Here is a 12,761-nt window from a genome sequence, read left to right on the forward strand (position 1 = left end):
GAGTTAATCTCCACCCTTGACCCTAGCTTCATAATGAGGCTTGATTATTTCCAGGGACAATGATGTTAGGTGAATAACATAGCATATTTTACCAAGATAAGGGGTTCAGGGTTTAAACACCCCAATCCAAACCCCTTGCCCAAGAATCACAAGGTCAACAGTCAACAGAGAATTATTCGAACTGTCTTTTGTGGGATAGCCAGAGTTTCTGACTCCCCCTACTCCCCACTTGGTCATCTCATTCACTATCAGAGCTGTGGGCAAAAATCAAAAGAATTGAAACCCAATCCAAACAGTCCTGCTTATTTTTTATTTTGCTTATTTTTATTCTGGTTACCATTTTGCCAATGTTGGGTGGAAGAAGGACAGGGAAATGGTAGAGCAGAAGCCCAGGGAAGAGCTATGGCCTTTACTACTGTGTTTTCTCCTCATCCCCCAAGGTTGAATGCTCATGGTGACGTGCTTTTCCAGGATACCCCCAGAACAGGAGCAGCACGTACTTGAGGGAATAACTAGGCACCAGGTGCTCCTTCTGTGAAAGGACCAGGAGGTCTAGAGGAAGTTAGAAGTGAGCTCAGAGCACCAGTGGAGAACTGAAGAGCGATCATTCATCTCTGTATCAAATGCCTACTACGTGCAAAGTTGGGTGCTAGATGAAGACTTCCTAGTGACCTTACAGTCTGGAAGAAAGGATGGATCATTGGCAATGCTCTAAAAGAAGTGCTTGATATATTCAAGATGGTCTCTGCACAAGACTCCCATCCTGAATATTCCCACTGTTCCAACAGCCTTCCTCTTCCCACTCTTATCTACCCTTCCAAATTGTAGGCAGCCAGGGACTGGAGCAACAATTGGAAATCGGTGGAACTACTCTCAAGAGTAGGAGTGAATAGACAGACTTGTCATAGGAATTGGGCAGAAGAAATCTTCCTCCAAAGTCACACAGACAAAAGGGAGTGTATGTGTCTGTGTGTCTGTGTGTACATGCACACACACACACACACATTTCTGGTGGCATCTCCTTTTAAATTTCAGAGACATACCCTAGGTTGTTTTCCAATCTTACCAGTATAAGATATCCTAATAGCAGTGACAGGAATGTTAGAAATCTTTAAGGACTTGTTTTGAAGAAACTTGAAAACATTATCACTAAGGTCTTCAGAGGTCAGCTTCTGAAGGACCTTTCTTGCACATGGCCCAGCAACTCCAAGGACTCCAAGATCATCAGTTGTGTTTTGAATTTCAACATTATATCCACCTTTGACTGCCTCTTCTTCAATCCATCTGCATTGGAGTCACAAACATTGTGTTAAATATTGCTTGCATAATGTATTTTGGTAACATTATTTCTCTGAAGACATGCTGTATCTAGAATTATTGGAACGTTCCCAGAGTGTCATTTCATACAATCATCTGATTTTTAAAGTTGAGGAAACCAGGTCCCTGAAATGTTAAATGATTCTCTTTAAATCACCCACTTATAAATTTGGGGGTAATTTGTCACACTACAGAGGATCCTTCAATTTAAGCAAGCTCTGCTGTACAATTCTTTTAAATAGCAACAGCCCCATTGCATTTAAAACTAATGATACAATCTTCAAAAATTAATTTAAGCCCAAATTTTCTCTAATACCTGTACACAAGAGGCACACTTGTGTTGCTAAAGGTTAATAACGTGCCTGCCACAAGACACATAATTGCTCTGATAATCATAAGGAAAAGAGAAAAACTCTAGTTTCAATTTCTAAGTCATGTTGAGTTATCGGAACCAGCTATAGGGCTGGGTTATAATTTACTGAGCAGTCACCGGAGCTATGCAAGTCTGTTATAAAATGTTCATTTGGATTTGCACAAGGCTAAGCTACTGAGATGGTCCCACCACATCCTGGATTGGAGAATGTAATTTGCATCACTTTATAACTAAGGTGAGAATCTGTCAGAGTAAGACATTTATTAGATAATAATATTCCGAACATTTTAAAATATTAGATTAAAGACTACAGATAGAATAAAATAAAGATTCCTGCAAAGGCTCAACTTGTGCTATGGGCTGGAGAGCACAAAGCATCACAGAGAAAGAAGATAATTCAGGGAGGCAGCTTACTGAAGTGCACCCAGTGCAGGCATCAGAATCAGAAAGACTGGCTTGAACAAGTTACTTTAACCCAAACCCCAGTTTCCTCATCAGAAAATGGGAATAATATATACCTTGCCAGGGCCAGCCCATGGCTCACTTGGGAAAGCGTGGTGCTGACAACACCAAGTCAAGGGTTAAGATCCCCTTACTGGTCATCTTTAAAAAATATATATGTATATATACCTTACCAGGTATACATATACCAGGTCAATATTAAGAGAATTAATTGAGGTAATATCTAAAAGGGGTTCTGGCACATTGATGATGCCTAATAAATGGGAGTTAATGTTATTAGAACTAGTAAACTCTATGAATGGATTACCTTTGTTGGGGGCAGGAGCCCTCCCTTTAAATATTTCCCTATAAAACATAAAGTTTATTCGAAACAATCAGGTTTAAGAAGAATTAAAGTTGTATTTTCAAGTACTGGTAAATGAAAAACTCAGTGTAAGACTGAGCCAACATATAATCTGTACAAAATGTCTTTTCCTGGATGTGTACTCACCTAAGATCGTGAAGCTCTGATCCAGAACCAGTTATTAAAAGAAACTCCCCAGGAGACTGATGAGAAACAGTCAACTCAGCATACACCTGACCTTTTGGTGTTAACATGTGACTTATATTTGTAAAACCCACCTATGCAAAAGAATTTAAAATTACCTTAGGATGAAATAAAAATCTTCCTCATCTTTTTAACACACATGTAAAAAAAGATGTGGGTATTAATAATGAAAAGCATCTGACTCTTATCATTTATGTCAAATGTATGAACTATCTATAAACCTAAACCCAAGATTAATTTGACGTTCTCAATTTAAACCATCATTTGAAACTATTTGTCATAAAGATTGCATTTCATTTAATTGCAGTCAATTTTAAGTTCCATTAACATAATTAAGCAAAGTCATAAAGTCCTTGGATGATAATCCACTCAACAAAAATTTAAATTTGAAAATTAGCTTGTATACTTTTGGTCAGATGAAGAGTTGTAGTGTTTATACAGAAATCATTAGATGAACTAAAGTAACATATTGATTTTGGAAAAGAAATAAATAAGAGGATGAATAATTAAACAGGTCAGAATCCTGGACCTTGTATCCATGCAAGGCTATTTACCTCTGGAATGACATTTGCAAAGAGATGGTCCAACAATCTAATGGAGTCTTGGCCTTTGATGTTAAACTTGCCAAAAGGGGTCAGGTCAATCACCCCAACTCTTTGCATAACCTGTTTGTACTCAGAACCCACCGGCTCAAACCAGTTTGTGCGGTGAAAACTTGGCCTGAAACACAATGTTTAGTGTTTTAAAACTACTGCCATTCAAAAATCACATAATAATATTTTATAAACCCAACTCATAGGGGAAAGAACATGCAACCTAAAATTCTGTCTGTGAATCATATGTTCATGTTGGAATCTGACCTTTTAAAGATACTCCTCTATCCTTTTGACCCATTTCACAGTGAACAAAGTATTAATTAACTAGAAAACAAGACAGAACTCATGGGCTCTCAGATCTGAAAGAGACCTTAGAAGTCAACCAGTCCAGTAGTTTTCAACCCTGGTTGCATATTAAAATCACCTGGAGAGCATTTTAAAAACACCAGTGGTTGGGCCTAATTAAATCAGAATATCTGTGGGTCGGAGCAATCTAGTCCAGTGTTTCTCAAACGTTCATGAGAATACACATCACTTGCACTTGATGCGGTATGTCTGGAGTGGGGCCCCATGGTCTGCATTCTAACAGGCTCCCAGGCAATGCCCTTGCTGTTAGCCCACACCTGGAGTAAGCAAGGACCTGGTCCAACATCTTCCTTTTTCTGAGAAAAGGTACAAAGTGACTTCCAAGGTCTTTGCATTAGTTAATGACAAAGCTAAGCCTGGACTAAAGGTCTCCTGACTTTACAAAGGTTCCTTTCTACTTTACAAAGTAGACTTCTAATGTGGTATTCTAACTTCAGAGCAGGATGCTAAATCTGCAAAATGAGTTTCCAGCAGTTTAATTATTAAAATGGTAAAGAAACTTAGGCCAGATTCAAACTGCACAAAGTGAAGAATAGAGCTGGTGTTTATCTGAGTCCTTTAGGAAAAACTTCAGACACTTTTCATTTGTGGTTGTATACTGTGTGATTTCACCAAGCATCCTAAACCACAGCAAATGTTGAGGAGTCAATTGAAGCCATGCAGGGATTTGGAGAAGGCTGGGAAGGTTCCTCTGACCTTCTGATAAATGCCAAGTAGAAGAGGCTTCACCTGGGCTGGTTATAGGACTCTCGTGCCACATGGGTCCTAGATGTGGGCCAGTGTCATGTGGGCTAGACTAATACCTCCACTACTGGAAAATACTTTTTGTAGGAAAAGGCTCCTTGGAATGGAGTGGAATGATGGGGTGGGAGGGGGACTCAGCACTTCTCTGCTGTCTCTCCACTTGGTCAGAACCACGGGCAGGTTAAGTCATTCACTTGCCTGTACTGAGTGTCCTGGCCTGGTTTGTAGAACCAGTGTGGCTGCTCCCAGCCCGCATGGAACCCCATGGAACACTTGGACTTCAGGGTTTTGTAGAGCCCACTGACTCGCTGAGTTGGCCTCCCAGCAAACCGTTCTTCTTTAGGATAAACAACTGAAAAAGGAAAAATCGGTACTTTGAACAGCATATAACTAAACAATAAATACTTTGAAGGGATTCAGAAAATGGAAAATACAGTTCTTAAAAGCCTGAAACATATGTGAGAATACTTGAAAAAGTTTATGGAAAAATAGAATTGAAATATAATACAAATATTTCCATGAACTTTTTGAAGTACCCTCAAATAAGTAAATATACCTATATATAATTTATGTAAAAAACAAAGCTATTATACATACTGATCACAAAGGAAAAGTAAAAATATATTTAAAATTTTAAATCAGCGATGAACTCCACACATTAAATATATACATTCATATATATTCTTTGTTGTGTCTTAGAGGCACAAAACTTTTCAGAGTCCATGAACATCCCCACCTTGTAGAGGGCTAGAAATCTTGATTCTCATTTGATTTTAGAATAGGGTTTTTAAGTAAAATGCATGTATAGGGCAAAAGCCCTCGGGTAGGAGACCACAGCCTACAGCCAGAGGGCAACAGCCCATCTAATCAACTCTAACCACTGCTTAGGTATGGGATTGTATACTTGAATGATTTTAGAGCTAACAGGTGGTTGTCATACTGATCCTGTTAAGAGATTTTAAGAATTGCTGTAGGGAAAGATGTGAAAAAAATGTTTGCCAGGGGCAAGCTGTCTGTTGGTGGAAACTTTAGAGATAATTATACTTAGATTTTATCATAAGAATGCAACTTCTACTTATATCACTTAAGGAGAGGTTATACTTTAGATAATGAGCACAGTTCAACCAATTTAACTTTCCACAAATTGTACTTTGGAATGTCACATTGTTCATTTTACTGATGTTACTAGTGTCCATTGTTTAAGCTATACTTAGACATAGATAACTTTTGTAACACTGCTCATGTCTTTGTGTCCTTTTGTAATGATTGAATCAACTGATTTTTTCTTGTGAAACTTCCTTGTCTTTACAATAAAAAACAGAAACTAACTTTGAATCAGGGCTGTACCCAGTTTTCTCCTAACAGGGGAGTTGCTGGGGTACAGTTCCTTCAGGCTTCTCATCACATTCATGGTGCTTTGAGTCATCCTTTTTTGCATCTCCATTACACAGAGAGAAGTATAACACCACCCCAGCAAAGAGAATAAAGAGTATCTAAAGTCAGAGGTTCTGCAAGTCAATTCTGTAAACACTTCATAAACAACAGTAAATTTGCACTTTACCAATATTGTTGAATCCATATGATTCTTTTGCTTTGGCCTCGGTGTACTGAGTTGTTGTCCACTTGCCATAGCGATTGGGATCCAATTCTATCAGATCAAAAGGAGGTTCTCCATGCAGGATCCACTCACTGAGATATTTCCCTACCCCACCAGCGTGGATAATGCCATATCTTTCAAATACAGAGATAAATACCTTGTTATTACAACATGTTGTTTTCAAATAATAGAACGTGCCTAAATGTTTTACTGGGACTTAAAGTTGGAGTGTTCTGTACTATTCAGAACATACAAGTAATGTAATCTTTATGCTGTCAATTTTTTCCTTAAAGAAAAAAATATATTTAGACATCTAAATTAAACACGCCCAACTTGATAGCTACTGTGTTCCCACGGTTTCAAGAGATGCATACTTGCTCCTTATTAGGAAAAGGCTCAATGATCCTTGACTCTTAATAAGATAATAAGGACTTTCGCTTTAGGAAAATGGGAACAGGGGGAGTGAAAGGAGGGAGCAAAACGGCAGATGTGGTACCTTACCAATCCTCTTGAGCTATGATTATCCTGACTGATAGGAAACTCTGGGAGAAACACGTGTCCTGACAAGTGTCCTGTTCATCTCTTCTTAGACTCAATTTAGTTCTGACCTCCCGAAGTGATGACCTCTGTGCAAGGAACTTGGGCTATTATCCTAGAAGCATTCAGGTGAAGAGACACTCACCTGGAGACTTGTAGGGAGGAGGTGGGAAGGAATGCTGACCTCTGTATTTTGCAACTAATGGGTCACTTGGTTGGGAAGGAGGGCTTGTTTTCTATTTCCATAAGAAGATGCTTTAAAACCAAAAACATTGGGCTGGCTGGTTAGCTCAGTTGGTTGGAGCATGTTGTTGTAACACCAAGGTCAAGGGTTTGGATCCCTGTACCAGCCAGTCACAAAAAAAAAAAAAAAAAAAAAAAGACACGATGGCCAGTAAAGTGTTTTTGATATCAAAATGGAGATATCAGTTTTTCATGGGCCATGTGCAGTTCCACCCACTCATTCTTGTCTAATGAAGACTTTTACTGTGGATTTATCTGTGGCTTAAGTCAAGAGAAGCTTTTAGGAATTGAATGAGTAGGGAGTCAAGGGAGAGAACAAAGAAAATGCGTTACATGAGCAGACATCAAGACACAAGAAACTCCAGTATCCCAAACTACGGCAACCTAGCCAGAATCACAGGTTCTAAAAGCATGGGAGGAGCTTTAGTAAAGACTGGAAATGTTAACTTACTTCTCCCATAAGACACCAGTTTTGTTATTCTACAAAAATGGATGCCTAAATTAGTTATAAGGCTATTTCTCGAAGAGAATAACAAGGCAGCAATTCTCCTGTAGGAATTTTAAAAGAGACATGAGTCATCCTAATTATCCACAAACAACCTCTCTAAATTTCAAGAAGGCAAGAAAAATTATTAAATATATGTTTAAAATGTTTATTAAAGTTTAGCACATTCACTTAATCAGGCCCAATGTTAGTAGAGAATTTGAGAGCTATAGATCCTGTTTATAAGACTTGAAGCTGTGTAAAGTTTTACTGATATCTACTGAGTGCCTAATAGGCATTGTTAGCATCTAACATGTACAGCTGATTTATTCTTTAGCAAGTCTATTTTACAAAAGAGAAAATCAGCCCATACACAGGGGTAAAATGAGGTCACACAGCAATAAAGAGCAGATTTAGGATACAGATTCAGTCAACTGACCCCAGAGAGTATACTCCTTGTTACTGGACTTACTCTTCAGTAGTTCTCAAACTTTGTTCAGCCAAGATACACATGACAGATACTATTTACATCCTTGAAGGACTCCCAGGGCAGAGCCAGGGTGGTGCTTTGGTTTCCTGTGGTTTAGCTGCTATACCATCATGTTTATTCCCTTTCCACAAGGCACATGAGCAAATAAATGGGGCAGAGGGCTGTAATTAGGGGGAAATCCTGGATCAAATCTAATTTATTTTTAAAAAGTAAATCCTTTACAAATTGGCTCTCTTACCAGTAACGTGTTATATGCAAATGCCATACAACTGAGTGTTATGAAACATCAGTAGAGAACACCTGGCTTAGCAGCTAAAACTATAAAAGCATGGAGAAAGAGAGATCTGGATATGACTCTTGTTCTGCCACTGTTAGCTGTGTGACCTTGGACAAGTTGTGTAACCATCCTGAGCTTTGGTCTTCTCATGTGCACACTTTCTTTATGGTGTTGGTGAAAATTAATGGTGAAGGCATTTAGTACACTGCATGGCACCTAGTAGGCAAGCAATACATGGTGGTTATTAGGCCTTTATATAATCAACAACAGAGTATGCCTATGCCCAGCTGGAAGGATTTTAATAAGGAAGTAATGTGTGATATAGAAGTAAAAGGGAACTTAATGAGGAGAAGAGAGTTGGGTTCTTCTTCTGTCTCTAGAAGCATTCAGGTGAAGAGAATCTGAATGCTTAATCTGCTGAGCCAGATTCTTCTAAATGGATCCAGGCTGTTATGCATTTGGAGTGTTTGTGTCTGCTTTTTATGATCACTCTGCTAAACTATCAGGTGTTTCATCTTATAGCATTCTCCCCTTTTAAAATTTGCTGTTTATACTAGTTAGGAAAAATAAGTTCTATTGATGTACAGTCGAGCTAGGCATCTATAATTAACATTAATTTACTACTTGTTATCAAATGACTAGAAGAGATCGAATGCCCTCAATACAAAGAAATGATTAAGTTTTGTAATGATGAATACGGTAAGTATTCTGATTTGATCATTACACATTGTACACAGGTATTGATATTTAACTCTACCCCACAAATAGGTATAATTAATTACATTGTGATTAAAAAAAAATCTGCTGCTTATTATCAGTTCTAAGCCAAGAAAACCATATTCACTTCAATACAATTCATAATACATTTTGGGGGCATTGTGTTAGTCACCTAGAAACAGAAAAGCTTGTTATAATGGTGACAAAACAAATGTCAAAAGTAAAATAGCTTTGATGGTGGATATTCTGTGGGTCAGGTAAATGAGCACTGGGACATATGTAGACAGTTCACAAACACCTATTTCCTGGACTGGTGGTACCAGAATTAGACAACACTGAAATACAGATTCCTGGGCCTCTCTCCAGACCACTGAATCAGAATCTCTAGGAGTGGTGTCTGGGAATCTGCTTGCTTGTTTGTTTTCCAATTCAACACATCTTGCATGATGTTATGGACTGAATGTTTGTGTTTCCCCCAAATTCATCTGTTGCTTCCCTATCCCCCAATGTGATGGTATTTGAAGACAGGACCTGTGGGGGGTAATTAGGACCAGATGAGGTCATGAGGGCGGGGCCCTCATGATAGGATTACTGCCCGTGTATGAAGAGACACCAGAGAGCTTGCTCTCTCTCTGTCCACACACACACACCGAAGAAAGGCCATGTGAGCACATAGCAAGAAGGTGGCCATCTGCAAGCCAGGAGGAGAGCCCTTACCAGAACCTGACCACAATGATACCCTGATGTCAGGCTTCCAGCCTCCAGAACTGTGAGAAATAAATTTCTGTTGTTTAAGTCATCTAGTCTATGGTACTGTGTTTTGGCAGCCAGGGCAGACTAAGCCACATGGGTTCTATAACAGGAATTTCACAGATGAGAGGTAAAGGATGATGAAAAATATACAAGTGACTGACCACATGGTTGAGATTCTACTTTCTAACATGCTCCTCAGATGACTCTGCTGCTCACCCAGGTATGAGAACCACTGGTCTCCAGAACCATGGAATGGATGCACTGATATAAGCCAGGAGGGGCAGCCACTGTGGGTCTTCCACTTGTAACTTAAGAAATACCTTAGAAACCTCAACTTTTATGTAATGGGAAGGCTTTTTTGGTTCAGACCAAATCTGCCAAAAAGAGTGAGGAACTTTGCCCACCCCCCACCTGTCATCTTCTCTTCCCACCTCCCAATATCTCTAACCTGGAAAAATTTGCCAGATCAATCAGAGTGGGAGTCTGACATCAGGCAGAAGCAAGTAGATATAATTCCTAGGTAATGAGTAACTGGTGTTTTAAAGGAAGCAACTTCCTAATTTCCTTAGCAATTAGTTAATAGGTGTTCCACTAAAGTACAAACATCATGAGACCAGTGATGCTATCTGCTTGTTCACAGCTCAGAGCATGGCTTATAGTCAATGATCTTCAATTTCTGTTACTGAAAGTCAATTGCAGCATCAAAAAATGAAATACTTAGGAATAAATTTAACAAAAGAAGTCAAAACTTATGCTCTGAAAACTACAAATCATTGTTGAAAGAAACTTAAAAGACCTAAATAAATGGAAAGAATGTTTATGAATCAGAAGATTTAATATTGTGAACATGGCAATAACAGCTGGGGAGTCCAAGTTGGTCTAGATTCCAAGCAGTCCTTATCAAAATTCCAGCTGACTTCTTTGCAGAAATTGACAAGCTGGTCCTAAAATTTATATGAAAATTTAAGGAACCCAGAATAGCCAAACAATCTTGTAAAAGACAAAGTTGGAGGATTCACAATTCCTGATTTCAGAAATTATTACAAAGGTATAGTAATTAAAAAACAGTGCGGTACTGGTGTAAAGACAGACACAAATCAATGGACTACAATGGAGAGTCTAGAAATAAACCCATACATCTATGGTTAGTTGATTTTTGACAAGGATGCTGTGATATAATAAAATATATGTATTTAGTCTTTGTCCCGTTTCTGGCACAGAGCTCCTAAAACCTTTGGAATTTACTGTCTTTTGTATGCCAATGAGATGCTCTTGTGGAAAGGAGGGAGCAGTCCTATATGGCTTCAGAATGGGGTCTGTTTGCCAAAAAACCAACCATAAAATTGGAGAGTTAGAACTTTCAACCTCATTCCCTATGCCAATTTTCAGGGAGTGTACAAGGGCTGGAGATTGAGTTCAAGTATCAATGATTTAATTTAATTATGCCTACATAATGAAACCTTCATGAAAACCCCTAAATGATGGGGTTTAGAGATCTTGTGGGTTGGTGAGCACATTGATGTACTAGGAAGGTGGCATGCCTGGAAAGAGCATGGTAGCTCTGCACAAACACACACATACACCCTTGCCCTGTGTATCTCTTCCATTTGGCTACTCCTGAGTTGTATCCTTTATAATAATCCAATAAACATAAGTATTTCCCTGCATTCTGTCAGTCCTTCTAGTGAATTATTGAACCTGAGGAGAGGTTTGTGGGAACCTTAATTTATAGCCAGTTGGTCAAAAGTATGGTGGCTCCTGGGAGGACATGAGATTGGTGTCTGAAGTGGGAGCAATATTGTGGGACTGAGCCCTTACTTAACCTGTGGGTGTCTGTGCTAACTCCAGGAGTTAGTGTCAGAAATGAATTGAATTTTTGGACCTCCAGTTGGTGTTGGAGAATTGGAAAATTGGTAGTGGATGTTGGAAAACACCATACGTTTGGTGTGAGAAGTGGTATGAGAAAAAAGACATCACAGAAGCCAACACAATTCAATGAGGAAAGAATAGTCTTTTCAACAGATGGTGCTGGGACAACTGAATTATCCACATGCAAAAGAATGAAGCTGGACACGTACTCATATCACATATAAAAATTAACTCAAAACTGATCAAAGACCTAAATTAAAAAGCTAAAACTATGAGACTCTTACAAGAAAACATAGGTTTAAATCTTCATGAACTTAGATTAGACAATGGTTTCTTACATATGACACCAAAAGTACATATGACAAAAGAAAAAATACACATTCTGGACTTCATCAAAATCAAAAGCTTTTATGCTCCAAAGGACACCACCAAGAAAGTGAAAAGACAACCCTCGGAATAGGAGAAAAATTTTGCAAGTCATGTACCTGATAAGGGTCTTGTATCTAGAACAGATAAAGAACTCCTGCAACTTAACAATAAAAAGATAAATAACCCAATTACAAAAACAGGCAAAGGATATAAATAGACATTTCCCCAAAGAGGAATACCAGTGGCATGCGAGAGAAGCACTCCTACTTGCACACACCTGCCGATGGGCCTTCAGGTGATTGCGTAAGCCCTTGATTCCACTATACCTTCCCATCCCATGTCTCCATCTGGCTTTCTCTCTCTGGATGTCCAACAGACCTAAACTCAACACTTCAAACATAACCCATCAGAAATGAAACTCATATTTTCCTGGTTCTCTCTCCCCATGGCCCCAGCATCCAGCCACTGCTCAAGTTAGAAAGGTTGCCATCATTTACTATTTTTCCCTCTCCCTTAAGACCATGTGCAATTGGTCACCAAATCTAAATAATTTTATATCCCGTCTCTCAGTCCTCACTGCTGCTACCTGAGTTCAGACCCCAGTCTCCCTCCCATATTGGCAGAACAGCACCCAAACAGCCTTCCACGTTCAGTCAGTCACTTGTCCTCAAGAGCCCAGTGCTTAGCACTGGGCCTGGCACAGAGCTGGCAATCATCAGCTGTCAGCCAAATAAATGGCCAAACAAAACGGGGAAGAAAAATGGAATATTAGAAGCTGTGACATGATAGTAAAGTGGGCTTGACATCAATATTCACCAAAATAATGGAACAAATATTAGAAATGAAACATCAAAGAGGCAATGGAATCATAAATAGGAAGCAACCGAGGAATTATAAAGAAACAAATCATGTTGGACAAACATGAATTATGGTGAAAAATGTACCAGCTATATTATACATTTGATATTTTGAATTATCTTTGTCACATCGTGTTATGAAAACATTCTTGCAAAATTGGGG

At 38.9% G+C, this 12,761-nt stretch overlaps 1 protein-coding gene across 1 annotated transcript in view; it reads right to left on the minus strand.

Moving 5' to 3' along the window:
• The window catches only part of DMGDH (dimethylglycine dehydrogenase), a 67,385-nt gene that overhangs the window by 29,988 nt on the left and 24,636 nt on the right, over positions 1-12,761 (minus strand). Inside the window, exons 8-12 of the mRNA XM_063087605.1 lie at positions 5,967-6,136; positions 4,604-4,757; positions 3,254-3,419; positions 2,643-2,773; positions 1,067-1,284 (exon numbers count right to left, since the gene is read on the minus strand). Coding sequence (XP_062943675.1) covers positions 1,067-1,284; positions 2,643-2,773; positions 3,254-3,419; positions 4,604-4,757; positions 5,967-6,136 — 839 coding nt within the window. The remainder of the gene's footprint in view (positions 1-1,066; positions 1,285-2,642; positions 2,774-3,253; positions 3,420-4,603; positions 4,758-5,966; positions 6,137-12,761) is intronic.

This window comes from Cynocephalus volans, chromosome 2 (genome assembly GCF_027409185.1).
Source record: "Cynocephalus volans isolate mCynVol1 chromosome 2, mCynVol1.pri, whole genome shotgun sequence".
Lineage (NCBI taxonomy): Eukaryota > Metazoa > Chordata > Mammalia > Dermoptera > Cynocephalidae > Cynocephalus > Cynocephalus volans.